Source organism: Falco biarmicus, chromosome 6 (assembly GCF_023638135.1).
Source record: "Falco biarmicus isolate bFalBia1 chromosome 6, bFalBia1.pri, whole genome shotgun sequence".
Classification (NCBI taxonomy): Eukaryota; Metazoa; Chordata; class Aves; order Falconiformes; family Falconidae; genus Falco; species Falco biarmicus.
The window spans coordinates 68,008,638-68,025,251 of record NC_079293.1 but is presented as its reverse complement, the minus strand read 5'-3'; the positions used below and the strand labels follow the sequence as shown (position 1 = coordinate 68,025,251).

Sequence of the window (16,614 nt, the reverse complement as noted above, 5' to 3'; positions counted from 1 at the left end):
CATTATGATTGTCCTCTTCCCAAAATTGTCCTTTTTATTGCTAATACCACCACTTGGCCCATGAAGACTGGATGCTGCAATCACCCAGACACTGCCCTGTCTTCAACTTTTTTGTTCTACACCTCTCTCTAGCCTAAACATTTTTTCTTGCAGATAAACTCACTCTTCTGTGACACTGCTCTTCACACACTCCTACTGCATCCTCCTTTACTCCCTTCTCTCTCACTTTCACAAAGTTCAGTAATTCCTCTCACCTTCCCCTTAGAAAGGTGGAATGAAAAGGAAACTGAAATAAGGTCATCTAGTCCAACACTCTGCCCCAAAGCAGGACTTCTATCTGTGATCCAGACTGGCTTGTCCAGTTTGCCTGACTCACTTTCAGATGCCTTCTACTCTGGAAGCCCTGCAGCTTCACTAACTGATCTCTTTAATACTTCACTGTCCTTGACTATGTGAAAGTTCTTCTCAAGGTTCAGCTGAACCTCTGGCTAGAAATGGCTAAGGCAGTATCTTTCTCCCTGCAGTCTGTTGATAACTTTTCCATTTTGTCAACATTTAAAATGTGAGTCCTGACTTCTAAGGCACATTCAGTCTCTTCACAGCAGTCCTTTCAGATCACATGAACTGGTAATTAGCCAAGACTTTGGGCAGAAAAGACTTGGCCACAGAAAACCACACTTAAAATATGCTTCTATTTTAGCAATGAAGCATAACTATACCACATATATATCTATATATATACGTGGTATATATGTATCTCTAATATATTTTGTATATTCTCTCATTCAGATCTTGGGTTTGCACGTACCTCCACCATTATTACTCAGACAGATGAAATTAATTTTTCCTGCTTACTGTCTTTACTTCTACAATATACAATAATACACTTTGCCATTTACCTTTCTGTAGAAAATCTTTTTTGTTCCATGGTTTCAGTTCTTAAATTTTCTCTTTTATTTGAAATCATCTATACCATCTCCCCATGCTTCTAACATACACTTTGAGAATTCTCACCTCTCTGTCATTTTACTTTGTAAAACTCAACCCTGTATCAGAAATTTAAACACTGTTTCTATATAGACTTATAAATCCTCAGTCTTGTAGTGGAAATAATGGGATTACAGAGAAAATAAAAAACTTCAAAAATCTACATAACCAAGTGCAGTGAAGTGGCAGCCAGTACCTTACTAAATCTATTTTTCCTTCTTTTCTTTTTTTTTTTAATTTGCAGTCTGTAAAATTGTTTGCAGTTATTTGCAAAGAAAAAATATAAAAACCCACAGCTAGCTAGATTTGGAAGGGGAAAAAAAGCACCCTATGGTTCCTTCTTCCTACAAAATCAAGAAAAAATTCTTTTCCTTGCTTTTTCTTTGCTTTAGATTGCACTAGCCCACAACAACAGAAGAATCAAGGTATACAAGAACCACTGTAAGAGGAACAATAGTTTCATCTACATCAATAATAATAAAATAAAATTGCTGCTGCAATCTTTCAAACTCTAATTATATAAGGCAACTTCATACAGAGGAGTGTTCATACTCCGAACGTTCAAGTTCATTCTAGATGATTCAAGGCCTAAGAAATATCCTAAAATGGGTATCTGCAGAGAACCACTAAATGAAGGAAAACAGGCCCCATTGCACAAAGCAATTGTATATACAGAATGCTCTATGGCACCTTTTATTGAAGCTTGCAAGAAGTCTGCTCTTTCAATTCTTACATTGTCTAGATCACTTTGCCAAATATGCGAAGTTAAAACACTAAATTAAAATAGATCCTACACTTAATCCAAAATTCTTGTGTTTAAAACTATGTGAAGACAGTACATTTTCCATGGGGGGAAGAAAAATACATAGTGCTGAACTACTGCGGCACTAACAGGCAGCTGCCAATATTGTCTTCTAATCAGGGCACTTAACATTGAGCAATCAGATCTCCTCAACACAGAGAGATCAGTAACTATAAACCACATAACACTGTATTACCATGTTTTCTCGCAGATCTTCATTCTGCGTCATTTGAATTATCGTCTGGAAAAGTCGAGGATGGTATTGTATTAAGACTTCACAAGTCTCTCCATAACCACCCTAAAAAGCAATAGTTCAAAAAATGTTTTAATTAAAAGAAGCATTACAATTGGGTTTATACTATTATAGTCATTAAAACCTACTGAGGATTACAAATACTTTTTTTTTTTAATACTGTATAGAGAAATTCAATCCTAAAATAAACTGAAATAATGTATCAAAATTGGATTATCACAAAACTTGGGAGAAGACAGAATCAAATTCTTTCAGTATAGTGGCTCACATATAGCCGCTCCCTTTCTTCGGTGTTTTGAAACACTTTCCTACTTAGAAAGCCAAGTTACATTAGAACAACTCTTCACATAACAATTTACCAGAAATCAGGAATAGTGCAGTATTTAGCTCCTCTTCCCATTGCTGACGGATGAAACATGTCTACCTAATTACACCCAGAATCTAATCCTTCAAAACAAGTATTTACCTAAAGATTCATAAGGCACAAATCTGACTTGTTGAAGGAAGAAATAAGATAAACCCATGACAGTTATTTAACTTTAAAATCAATACACAAGTATGATTCTGCTTGTGCCTTTAATCTTCAGCTCAGACCAACTTCACAACCTTTTGAGAAAAGCGGTTTTTGGAAAGAACAAAACTTGAATTTGTGGTTTATTTCTATCAACTCTTATTTAACACAGCTGCATTTTTAAGCTGGCATCTAACACTGCATACACATCAAATTCTACACTGGAAAGATGACCATGTAATGTATTAACAACATGCTGCAACTCGTATCAGGACAGTTTATATCTTGCTTCAGTGATAACAGATTCATTTAATTATTCCTGGCACCAAGAAATTAAGTACTAAAATTAAAACCACCCAGAATCCACAAGAATTGCAGTCAGCTCTTCAAAAACAAGGTAATAACATGTTGGCAAGAAATATATGAATCCATAATTTCAGTCTTCTAAAAACATGTATCTGCTCTGTAAGCATAGATTAAAACACTTGATGTAAATGGAAAGAAAATATTTTGGTTTCTCCTTTTTTATTTAGTATCATGAATTTGTAAACTAGGTTATCTCAGACACAGTAAGATCATCACTACAAAATAGCAAACACCAGGTGTCACTACTCACACCTAAAAAAAGTTGACAAAATTTTGACATATAAAGCGGTGCCCTAGGGACTGTAAAACTGGAGACTGAAGCAGACATTTGAAACACTAATCATAAAAACTAAGAATAGCACCATTAAGTATACAATGGTATACTGTCTTACAGGTCTGTGGCTGCAGAAAGCATCAAAATTGACTAGATTTCATGTGGGTTTATGGTAATGGTAAGTGATTTTGCCATAATAAAGAGAAAAAAAATCTAACTCTTCACAAATGAATCAGTAGTGAGACAGTATAGACGTCTGGTACTTCTGTGCAACTGGAGCTAAAGACTTCTTAGGATTTCTTATATCAAAGAAAAAATGCTGTAAGCAACATTACTTGATGCAGATCTTCCACAGACATTCTATGAAATAAAATTTTCAGAGTTAAACATTCAAAAAATATCCCACAAGTATTGGAGACAGTCGTATCTACCACATGCACACAGCTACCTTCAACAGCAGATCTCAGGCCCACGAAGAGTCTTCAGAAATTAAGTAATTTGAGATTGAAATAATCTGCTAGTACAGGAAAAGACTAGAACATTTTAACTTTATCCTGCCAAACTAATGACATGCACTGAGGTAATGTGATGTCCACCAAATGCAGTGGTTTATTTTTTTTTAGCCTCCAGTTCAGTTTTCTAGTCTGACTACCTGCAAAGGTTCAAAAGCCTCCATTCATTCATTATGTGTTATTTACATACTAACTTTAAACCGATCCTACAGAAATATGTGGAATTGTTCACCCTAGCAAGGAGCACAAACAATTTTTGGTATCAAACAAGAAAGACACTGTTTTGCACAGTAGTTAAAAATGCTTAAGACTTTTGTTCCTCATCCAGATATAGTATTGGGAATACCTCTGAAAAGTAACAGAGTCAGCACCATGTAAGTTTTGTTTGTTTTCATTAGTAATCTCTCTCCAAGATTAAGAAAATCTGTTAATTTAAATAAAAACAACCCATTAATGCATGCCTTTACCGCTTAGTTGTTAACAGTTAATCATCTAAACATTCTATTACCATTATACCAAGGATTCCCAAACTTTCTAGTCAAATGGAGTTCTGCAAACTCTGTTTCTGATGAGCTCTAACCTTGCAGTCTTTAAACATGTTAAAAGCTTCTGCAAAGGGTACAAATTGGGAGCCTGCCTGTAGGAGCAATTTATTTGCAAAAAAATTATTTTTATATTTCTGTTTCACCAAAGAACTATCATCTTTCATAGGCCTTAAAAATAAGAAAAGGCAACGCTCATCAAGCGACACTGTAGTAAGTGGGAGAAGGTCATTAAAAAAACCACAAACACCAGTGTTGTTAACAGTACCTGCACACAGAGATCCAGTGGAGTAATACCATTTTTGTCTGGTAAATATTTGGCTCCTCTCATCAAAAGAATTTGTGCAGTGTCTCTCTGACCGTGGCTATTCAAAAGAAAATAAGAAAAAGTTAATACAGCACTTATGTTCTACTATAGTACAATACTATAGTACAATACGTGATATATCTGACTTCATTGCATCTAATAAAACAACATAATCTAGAAGAAAACAAATAGCTATGGTATGAAACTAAGCAGAAACACAGGATGGAAGATAATGCCACTTATATTCTTCCACTAGCTTTCAAGGCCACTGCTGAAGCACAGTGCAAAATTAGGTATGGCCCATTTATTAAGCCACAGTCAACCTCATTCAGAAATTATTCGTCTTAGCCTAGCCTGATAAATATGTAGGAGCTGTATTTCATGAAAATAAAACAAAAGAGCTCTTTTTCAATTCACATCCTAATATACTTCACAGAGAAAGTTTCCTTCACTGAGTTCTCTGCTCATTCCTACCAGATTGGGGTGTATGTGTCTGTGCTTTAACCATCAATAAGACTTTTTCTTGATAAAACATTTTTTTTGCACGAGTGCAAAATAAGTGCATCACTCTTGACTCTTAATTTCTTTTAACCAATATATGTGAATGTTTTGCCTAGCCTTTAAATGTGAAGAGTAATGAGTTTTACTTTTCCATTCAGAGTCTATTTCACAGTCTCATTCATCTGTTTATAGGTTGTATAGGATGCTTGTATTTCCTCGAGTCAATAATTTCACAAACTATTCTACATGCCATCATTGCCTAGAAAATAATAAGACCAAAGATTATTTATATCCCTCAACATCTAGAGCATATACTTTCCAAAACCCTTTCCTCTGAAGAAAATGAGAAACTGGGTACCAGTGACTAGATGTTGACTTCATGGAAAACACATTGTAAGACCAGCTGACTATTGCCTTCATTGGTAACGGCATATACTGACAAATGTAATACAGAAGTATCTAATGGGTGAAATGAAACGATACAAAAGACATAGCAATTAAAGTTACAGATACAAGTTTTTCAATAAAGTTTTACATCACAAGTTAGCGTGCAGTTCACCCTTTACACAAATGTATATGAGTATTTGCTGTCCTGGAACACACCAAGGCTGTCTGCACTAACAGTTCAGGAAGGGCACAAGAAGAGTGACCATTAACAGATGAGGGGAAGAGGTGGCTTCACTGGTCTCTCAATAGTTCCCCACTGAGTTCTCCTCATTCATGTCCTTCCAGCCCAAGAAACCAACAGGTTAATATAATCGGACTTTGCCCCAATGTCAGCAAACATTCAGAGTCAGCTTCCAGATACCAGAAAGGAGCTAAGACTGTAACAGCCTACTAGAAGCACCTCTTCATTGCAATTCTCTAGACTAAGTGCACAACTCAACACCTTGAAAAAACAGGTATTTCAGAGTCAGACTTTGAGCACCAATACCCCTTCTCCAGCCGTCACCAGCCACTGCTACCTCATCCTGGTCTCCATGCCATCAGTGACCTTTCTTCCCAGATGGCAGCACCACCAGTTAGCACTTCTGACAAGGTGGCAATGTCTTCCACTACACACCTTTTTCAATCTACCTTGCCAGCTGCTCCAATTGTTAATTTCTAAAAGAATTATCACTGCTGTACTTGGAACACATTCCTTTCTCATGGAAAACCTCCAGGATGAGGCAAGTCGCTTACTTTTTTTAAAGTGGGCCAATAACAATCCCTAAATCAAGAACCAAGGCATTCAATTAACTAGCAGCTATTTATTCTCCACTTCCCTTCTTCTCAACTGCCAAGAGTCAGCATACACTAGCTGCAGAGACCAGGGCTCTCGCAACATAAGTCTTGGCAGGCCAGTCCATTTCTCCTTTTGTTTATACTAACATTTAATCACAGGTGAACTATTTAACCTTTAACCAAAGCACTGGATTATAAAGTTATAAATGTTCTATCAAACAGCAGAAATGCTCCAATTAAAACAAAAGGCCATTTATCATATGTGATTTGTTTTGAAATACAACTAAACTGTGAAGAAAACAAAACAGATCAAAGCAAGAATATGATTTCGATTCAACATCGCAACTTTAAGGCATATATGCACATTTCACATACACTGTAATACCATTATGCACATTAAAAACTAATCACACTTGCCTTATAAAAGGCTGCATTTTTAGTTTACTCAAAAGTAATCTAAGTTGGTGTATCTCATTTTTTCAGAAAAAAGTTCTGCAGTCATTATCTATGACTCATGCTAGAGCATGCATGGCTATGTGTTCAACATGTCCGTTAGGAAGAGGTATATAAGCCTGCGGTACTAATGTAAGCATTTAGATAAGACACCAACTACATTCAAACATGAGACAAGATTAAATACCAGTCAGCTTTTATGTTTTCTAAATTTTGTGCTTTCTAAAAAAATAATTTTAAAAAATATATTTCATTTTTAGCACAGTAATCAAAAGTTAAGAACATACAACCTGCAGGCAAAATAGAGCGGAGTTGCCCCTGACACGTTCGGCCTGTTTATATCTGCACCACTGTCTAGCAAACACTGCACCGTCTAGAACACAAGAAAACACCAGCATTAGAAAAACAACAGAAAAGTCTATTGGCTTGCAATGATTTCGTATCATGCATGTCTAATTACACTGAAAGATTTAATTTTCAGTAATGAATCTCAAAACCAAAATTTCTAAACATTATATGGAAAAAACAGGGCTGTCAGAGCTCATAAAGCCTCCTTTGAACTTCCCATTTTAATAACAAAGCCTTTTATTGAACTTTAGCTAACCCCAAAGACCCCTGGAACTACAAGCCATTTAAACAGGAAAATGACATTTTTTTATAGAAGTAAGCCATTTAAACAGGAAAATGACATTTTTTTATTGACAGCCATAAACAGCCTTATCACAAGTTGAAGTTTTAAACACACACTAGAAGAAATAAGTAAGCAAATTCTAAAATATGGAAATATTGAGCAGGCTCTCAAACAACTTTTGTTATATTCCAGTCACAAAGTAGGTAAGTCTATAGATAGTTTCTCAGAATTCGGTCTTCAAAAGTCAAGTTCTGACAATGACAACAGAAAGGATCTGGGAAGAAAGATAAATTTTTTTGAACAGTAAATAGTCCTGGAGACAATCTGTATAACTCCACATGGCTGTAACACAGTTCAAGTAAAGCACCTAGACCTGCACTCTGAGAGTAAATAGTCAGCCCTAATGCAAGGCCAGGCCTAAAAATTATTCACACAGATCAACACAGAAGAGCCTGTGAACTTTTTTATTTCTGTTAGATGTTCTACTGACCAAACTCCACATTCATTTTTTATTCACAGTAAAGTAAAATCATTTCAGATTTCAAAAGCACATAATAGCTGGTATAATTACAAATCAAACACATCCTAAAAAGTAAGAAAGAACATTGTCAAATGTTTAACGTTACATCAAAACCTGTTATCAACAAAACAGTAACAGCACTACAGAACATCTGAATAGTATACAGTACGCCACTTAAACTCCCATTAACACCAAGATCAATCACCCACACAAGAATAAACAAGTTGCTCCCATGGAAGTGTATGCAGTCAGTACTAAGACAAACAACAGAGTTCTTCATACTTCTAACCATTATCATGTGCATAACTAGCCTGAAGTTTACAAAAAACCCGCACACAACAACATTGAGGCATTACTCAATACTTCACAAATCCACTGTGTTAATAAAATGTAAAAACTTACCGTCTTATGTCCGTTTTGACAAGCTACATGAAGGGCTGTCTGTCCCATTGCATCTTCAACATCTACATTACTGACATGCTGAACAAGATCATGAAGCAATTCTGTTCGTCCATTGACAGCCAACCAATGAATCTAAGTACAAAATGATAATATGTATGTTTCCTTTAGCAATGATGTAAGTATTTCATAATGGTTTTAAACCTCACTGTACTATTGTCAACATTTTCACACAGAGAAGCTTTGAACAATATCATATGCTTAGGTACTTTGATCACATCCCCTGATTCTTAAGGGCAGTGGACACACAGCAGTTTATTTTCATGTGAGACACCAGAAGCTTAAGAAATTAGAACCTTCAAATTCTTCATTCATTTTATGAGCACCATGATAATAGTACTTACTGCAGTTAAGCCTTCATTATTACAAATGTTGACATCTGCACTGTATTCCAGCAGCTTGCTCATACATTTCTTCTGGCTATAAACAAAAGAATACATTAAAATCCAGCCAGGGAAAATAATTTATGATATGACCAAGTATCTTCTTAGAGCTCCATTCACTCTAATTCATCATTGTACAAACTACAGCAGGTAGTTTCACTTTGTAAGGAGTAAGTAGGTGAAAAAGAAGCGATCATCAGTAGCACCACTCATACAACACAAGTGTAGCGTGTGACAGGACAGGGCTAAACCACAGTTGTGTAGCTGAATGTTTTTGTCAAGTGTAGAAGTACTTCACCACCACTCTTAACAGCTTCAGCTCAGCATGAACTACACTCTCAAGACAAGAAGCTAGGGTTCAACTAATGGAAATCTATGAAGCTCACGGTCTGTACACTTCAGTAAACACATTTACAGTACAGCACTAAATCATTTAATGAGACACTCATAACACTATGTTAATTTTTGGCAAGTACAAAGCCTTAATGAAAGTAGGGGTGTTTTTCATACTTGTTTTGTTTGGTCTTTTAATGCTCTCTAATGCTTGAAGCGCTTTACCCTTAAACTTACTTCTTTCTATTTGGTACCACTCGCACCTTTCTCATGCCTCCTTTCCACATAACTGTTTCCTCTGTGTATTTCTGTATTTCATCATGTACCACACTTGGCTGCTTCTTTCTCCTTTCTCCTACGAATACTCCTCCCACGTACCTAAAAGCCACTAAACACTACCTCTTCCTCATTTGAAATACTAGCTGTGATACAGTTCAGTTACTGTAAGACATATATGCTCTAAAAAGACATTACTATTATCAGTTGTGTGTGTCCACATACTACAATTCAAGAAATAAGACCTTAAAAGATCTTATAAAAGGTGCTTGCTCACAGTTTTGTTTTTCCCTTCTGCTAATACTGTGCAGGCAAAATTTGTATTCCTTCCTTCATAGTAAAATCTTCCTTGGAGACACCATCGGAGGAAAATTCGAAATCTCTGAACCTTCCAAACCCTTCAGTGTCCTCTTGGAAACCTTTTCTTTCTTAGCTAACTGGAAGGTGAATGCATCCCTTGCTCGATTACTGTTGTAAAAACCATTAAAGCTCGTGTTTAACAGAAAACATTAATATGACTGGCACTGAAACTGGAATTTCAGAAACTTCCTGTTTATAAAAAAATATTTTATGAGTATTAATTACGGATTTTAGCCTCCACATTCCCTGCGTGCCAAAACGAAAGTACTGTTTTCGAACCATGCAAAAATATTACAGAACATGTCAGCTCAAGCACATTATGCATTTTTAAGAGTTTTAAAAACTTTTCTTACCCATTCCTTGCTGCTAAATGGAGAGGTGTACATCCTGAAATGTCCTGATAATTTGGATTTGCTCCTTTTTTTAATAATAGAACGAGACATTCAACTGATCCACAGCTAAGAACAAAATAAGGGAAAAACTGTAACAAGGATACTTACAGATCAAATCTATATTGACATAAAGACAACAGCAATACTACGTATAGATTATATTCCGTAGAAACTCTTTACACAAAACTTTTTACACCCTCATAGTTCAAGTTAAAGCTAAAGGAAATACACTTCAATGCAGTGAGAGCTGACTGAACATAACTCGTACTAATGAAGAGATGCTAGCCTTCTGTGTGATTTTCGTGACTTTAAAACCCAACAGTGAATCTTTAAGACTGCCAATTGTTTAAAATGTTTTGCTTACTATTTCCTCTCACCTTCCTCATCTTTAACCTACTCACAGGACTAAATTTTCCATTAAATTCCAATATAATTTCTTTTTTTGTTACACTTCACTGTCTGGAAGTTACATTTGAAAGTTTAAATATAAAAAAGATTCTTTAAAACTCATATAAATATTTCTTTGCTACTTGTTTTGAACCTATAACTCCCTTTCACTTTTCATAGTACAGCAGCTCTTCAGGATAATCAACATCACCAAGAACACAGAAACTTTGCATCATATGTTTATCTTACTCCTGAACTCTTGAAGAGGAAATGCTGATTGGGAGGCTAAACATACAGTATTTTTATATCTGTCATGACTGACTTATCCATTGTTACTAGTCTTCCCAATGACAGAACTGCTACACAACAACCCAAAGAAACTGAAGATTAGCTGTACAATAAGTTACAAAAAGTGCATCTCCGTAACCTCTTAACAACCCAACAACTAGCCAAAATAAAAGAGAATCCAGAAATTTAAGTGGAACAATTTCCTGGGGTTTCGTATCAATAAATACAGCTTTTCAAAGATACATCTAGAAAGTATGCTAAAAATCTGCATGCATTTATTTTTTAAGTTCTTAATTATAAATTTATATAAGCAGCATGTGATTCTGAGATAGAAAGTTTGGCAAACTTTTGTAAAACAGCCTGCTTTGACATCTGGAACTTCCACCCGTTTTTCTACCAGGTATTTGTGCTATTTATATGCAATACTACTACTACTGTTTATTGTAATTTCATTTTTTTTTAACAGTTTAAATGTAGTAACTTTCAGAGTGTTTATAATGGGACCCAAATATAGAACATTTAATCATTAGTTTAAAGTTTAGTTTGCTGAAAAGCCATTTCAAAAACTGGTTCATTTCTATTAAGGTTATGTTAATCTGGTTGTTTCTTGGCAATATAGATTTATCCCCATTGAAAAGGTGCATAAATAATGAACAATCTAGGCCATGGATTTGAAATTTGCACTTTAATACTTAATCCAGGATACAAAAATTTAGTAAAAGTGAGTGGCCAAGTCATATACCCTACAGCTACAGTCACAGTACTTTGTCACAGAACTGCTTTGGAACAGCTGCTTCCTAATGAACACCCAAGGGCTTCCCACCATTTAAGAGTATTTCATAAACAAGCAGCATCTGCAGACAAGATTTCTCTAAATCTACAAAGGCAAGTCTACAGGATGCACATAATGGCTACATGTCTTCACAGACTGAGTTTTCACAGAAAGGAAAAAATGAATCTGTCAAGACTTCCTTCACTAGAATTTGGAAAGCCATTTGCTATCACATATAAAACCTGTCCTCTCAATGAGGCAGGCACACTGCTAAAAGAAAAAATGAAATATAAAAAAAATGTAAAAACAAAATTTTAACTCATACTACAGAGTTTTCCAGCTTACATTGGTGCCTTAGATTTGTGGTAATACTTTCATTGTTAACTTCAGGACCGGACTCAAGTAAGTCTTACTTTGCTGCAATATGAAGCAAACTTCTCTTCACACGTCCAAATGCATAATTCACATCAAATTTTGAATTTGATAGCAGCTCTGAGACAGACCTTCAAACAGAAATATAATTTTAATTTAGAAAAGCTCACAATATCCAAGCAAAGTATATACTGTAAGATGTACACAATTACTCTGGTTTTCACTTGATCACTATTTCTTTTCCCTCCAACTAATTTCTGAACAAGAGATCCAACAGCTTTCAAGCATGCGCATGTTAACAGTGCTTTTAATCTTTCACTTCTTACTTGTACATAAAAAATTAACTGTGACACTACCAAATCACTTCTTTACAAATATGGAAAAAAAGCATATTAATAGCTTTGGTTTGAAACACTATAAATTCCTATTTTCCTCCTTACCTCAACACAGACACCCTAACCACATATCCAACAGCTTTCCCAAACAACAGGCAAAGTTCAGAAGGGAGACTGGTATGTGAAATCATCATGATGAAGTAGTTGGACACATGATACGCCAAGAGGGTAAGGCCCTTCGAGCCCTAACGAATTAGTAAAGCTAAAGTATTAGTTAAGAGAAAATATTTCAAAATAGGTGAAACAACAAGTGAACTACTAACATTTCAACCTCCAGTAATGAGCTGATCACATAATTTAAAACCCTTGCATAAAATCTCAACAAAGTATTATGTAGCAGAACAAATGTTTATCCTGATTAGATACACAGTTTACAACATCAGTAAGAGTTACTACCTGCTTGCCTACAAGACTCGGAAGATAGCACCGCTTAGCTGGCACTATACAGCCCCAGGTCCCAACCACTTTGACAAATAGGTAAGAGAAACTGCTGCTCATCCGAGGAATCCCAGAAGTATCAATTTCATTGTCCAGCTCTAATTCTATGTCTTTCTGAGATGTCTAACAAGACTAAGAGCTTCTATGTCATCAATACATGCACAATCAGAACCACAACCCAGTTACAGAACAACGATTTTGTTCTTATCCTAAGACAAATTTATCTGTGCATCAGCAGAATAAATCCCAGCTCCAGTCTATGGCGTAAAACAAAACAGGTTTTCAGGTAAAAATATGCTGGGATGTGCAGAAGCAATTACTAACTTCAGCTACAGAAGGTCTCAGCAATTCAGCAGCAGAATTTCTGAGAGTACTCTAGCAGCTACAGCTCTAGCAAACATGCTTTTTTGGATCTTAAAAAAAAAAAAGGAATTTAAAGAAGTTCCCACCTGTGCTGGTCAGCCATAACCATCGGCATAAGCGTGTAGACAGCAGTTTCATTATCTGTGAAGGAATTAAATTACTCCATTATCATAAAGAAATCTTTCATGTAAAATAAATTCCTCTAGAGACACTTATTTACCTTTTAAAGTGTCCAATGCTCAATAGATCATTCTTTTTACACAGGTTATACATACCTGAAGTTTCATTATAAAGAAAAAACCACTCAAAAGAGGTAATTAACAGGATTGCAACACATGAAATTTCAGTGTGGCTCTTTTACAAAGTAATTGCAGAATTTTCAATGGAGCATCAGTTTATTTAAATTGACAGCTCTATTGATTAAGCCAAAGTATTTAAGAAATGCACATTAACAAAAAAGGTAAATAGCTTATTTTAAAAAGAAGGAAATCTGTGTTCCAAGGTGACTTCCATAGTCCTGATAACTATGAGTTTGTAAAAGTGATTTCTGTGAAGTTACTCCATAACTATTCATTTTTGTCCCTAAACTTGAATACCTGAATGGAATAAATTTCATTTCAATTTCTAATCAGTTTCGTATTCCACATGTGAAGGCAATGAAGACAGACCAGAACTCGAAAGATCCAAGTCAACGGTGGGAACAAACTGACATTCAGCTACACAGTCCCTGTCAGTACTCCTGCTGCACACACCAGCACACTGTACGGGTATGACATGCCTGCTTGGTCATTTACAGACTTTCTGAAGTAAAATATTATTTTGAAAAGATAAATTTGTTAAAACTTAAAAGGTTTTAATGTATAATTATTAAAAATATTAGTGTACAATAATTATTAATTAGTGATGTATAATGATTATACTTTCTAGCTTGAAGCAAACTACCCACTGTTGAGAGTACAGTCCCTACAGACTCTTCATGTAGATGCCAGCTTATGACAGGAGGGACTATACTTCCTAGGAACCCAAGAATATGGTTTCAGGATATGGAAATATAGGACTGTTTTCATAAAACTTTTATTTTGAACCTTTCCCTCATCATCTTAATTGATCCCAATATCAAAGTTACAAAGCCATCAGAACAGGAAGAATTAAAACAGACACGCAAGTACAGCTTCTCATACCTTTTACGTACCATGCTTCTATATATTCATTAGATAGGCAAGCTGACACTTACCAAATATTAAACAAACAATTCCTCAGTTATCAAGTGGAGTCAGAGAAACCCCTACCTATCATGCTGCAGCTATGCTACTCATTATTCTTCCAGTGTTCCAACCCACTATTTGAAGCAGTCTATAGCTAACAAAAGGAAGAAGCAATGCTAATCTATTATTACCTTTGAACAATAAAAAGAGGTAAGTCATATTCATATTCAAATTCAAATCACATTAATTCTACTATTTATAAAAATTTTAAAAAAATAAAGCTGCTTACAGTGAACACATGGTAGAAGATACACAAGCTTCTCAAAACACCAAATGATGTTTCAAAGCTGCAAAGAGTCACTCTAACCATCCCCAAGATCAAGAGTTTGAACTGTCTATAGATTGCTCCTTACATCAGAGCACTGTAAGTACCAGATAATTCCATCCCCAACATGCACTACTAGAATTTTCATTGCTGGGTGGGAAAGTAGTGGGGGGGCAGAAGCAGGAATGATACACATGGAGGGAGAGTCCTGGAAATAAAATTAAATAGATGCTAAATAAAGATATCAACAGTGGAAAAGATTTGATCACTTTTTAAAAATGTATCCATTATTAGCTCCCAGTATGTACAAATGAAAAAAAAAATAAATCTCTTGCTTGAGCTCTGTTCCACAGATCTCTTGGCAGGAAGATAAAGCTCTCCAATTGAAAAAAAAAAAACCAGAACATGAGAGCACCAACTAAATCTAAGCATAACATTTTTATGTATTTGCACAATCATGCCCTATTAAAGAGAAAAGGCCAAATAAAAAAACCACGAAAATTTAAATACTCCAACACACTTAACTGAAATGCTTAATACTCTGCCTAATTAAATGTAACTATATTGCAAGTGCAGTTATCTAGAAAGACACTTAAATATGAGTGTAGCTGGACCACAAAAGGTGTTTATGGTACAGTTATAAAAATAAGCCTTTTGCTATTCTAGTTACAAAATTTACACTGCGGACCATATGCAGATTTTCCCAGAGTTTTTCTGTACATAAATAATTAAAAGAGTATGTGACTACAGAGGCTTTGTGCCTATTTTTGGTAAATGTTACCCCATTCATAAACAAGCTCCTACTGATGTAAAAGTACATGACACCAGGGAAAGAAAAAGCATTATATGCCTCATGCACTTACAAAACTTATTTGTTATCTAACTTGCTTGCATTTCAAGTCATGAATATCTAAAGACAAAAAGCACACCCAAAATGCAGAGTCAGAGACAACAAAGGGCCTAAAACTTACAGCCTCTGGGCTCTACGACCTAGTTTTCAGGCACCGAGCCTTAACAGTAGAATCCAGAAATCTGTGTCAAGCTCTTCAGTTCCCAGAAAATTCCTGCTGAAGGATACTTCAGAAGAGTGATGAAAAGAACAATACTATTTCCTATTGGCAAGGTCAGCTCAGGGTATTCATTGGCACTGGACAGAGGTGTTAATGCTTGCTTTAGAAAAAAAAGAACACACTTAAAATTCATCATCTAGAATCCTGCCCTGACAAGATACACTGATTATTCTATTTCATAAGAGATATTGGCTTGGATTTGGCAGAGATCTTTAGAAATTTTAAAGAAATGTCAGCACCATCCATATAGTACCCTAATGACTACAGCACGTGCAGAGGAAGTTAAATACTTGGATTTAGTGCCTTCTTCAGCATAAGGAAGCTCAAACATACATCTCCCATTTCCTAAGTACTGTAACTCTCAGTTTAAAGATGGAGAGTTAAACTACACATCTTTCAAATCAAAGCTATTTAAATGTTGGGGCTGGGGGCGCGGGAATTGTAATTCAAGAAGCCAGACACAGCACACAAGAAGCTACCAAACTGCATGACATACTCGGCTGGTTGTGGTATTTTCTAAGCTGATCCTGTCAGTACATGTTTGGAGCAAAACACTACAACCCAAACCTGCTTCTCAAGAAGAGTTTGGGCAGGCCTGCATGAACCTAGGGAACACCAAGGTCAAGTAAGAAGGCACGTAATGAGCTAAGAGGGACCCAAAGTTAGGTGGCCATCAAATGGAGGTTTTCTTGGAACGTAATTTGAGACTCCAGCGCCTGAAGACCATTTATCTCTTTATTTCAGTCCAGCTGTGATTTGTTTCATGTAATTCTTAGAGAATACATAGGACTGACATTCCTTCTGCACTATAAGGCAAGAAAAGTACTTGTTCTGGAGGTCACAGGGCTTGCACTACCACAGACATAATTACCTCTGAAGTGTTAAGATAGTAACATCCAAGATAGGAAGAAAA

General features: G+C 35.7%; 1 protein-coding gene across 3 annotated transcripts in view; it reads right to left on the bottom strand.

Annotated features, from left to right (window-relative positions):
• Window positions 1–16,614, bottom strand: part of HACE1 (HECT domain and ankyrin repeat containing E3 ubiquitin protein ligase 1) — a 53,913-nt gene that overhangs the window by 35,944 nt on the left and 1,355 nt on the right. For 2 of the 3 annotated variants that reach the window (XM_056343090.1, XM_056343091.1), the window contains exons 2-9: window positions 13,188–13,242; window positions 11,947–12,036; window positions 10,048–10,152; window positions 8,687–8,762; window positions 8,286–8,417; window positions 7,023–7,105; window positions 4,516–4,612; window positions 1,986–2,087 (exon numbers count right to left, since the gene is read on the bottom strand). In XM_056343090.1, the coding sequence (XP_056199065.1) occupies window positions 1,986–2,087; window positions 4,516–4,612; window positions 7,023–7,105; window positions 8,286–8,417; window positions 8,687–8,762; window positions 10,048–10,152; window positions 11,947–12,036; window positions 13,188–13,242 (740 nt within the window). Of the gene's footprint in view, window positions 1–1,985; window positions 2,088–4,515; window positions 4,613–7,022; window positions 7,106–8,285; window positions 8,418–8,686; window positions 8,763–10,047; window positions 10,153–11,878; window positions 12,037–13,187; window positions 13,243–16,614 lie in introns of those variants that run through there. The other variant, XM_056343092.1, reaches the window with a different exon arrangement.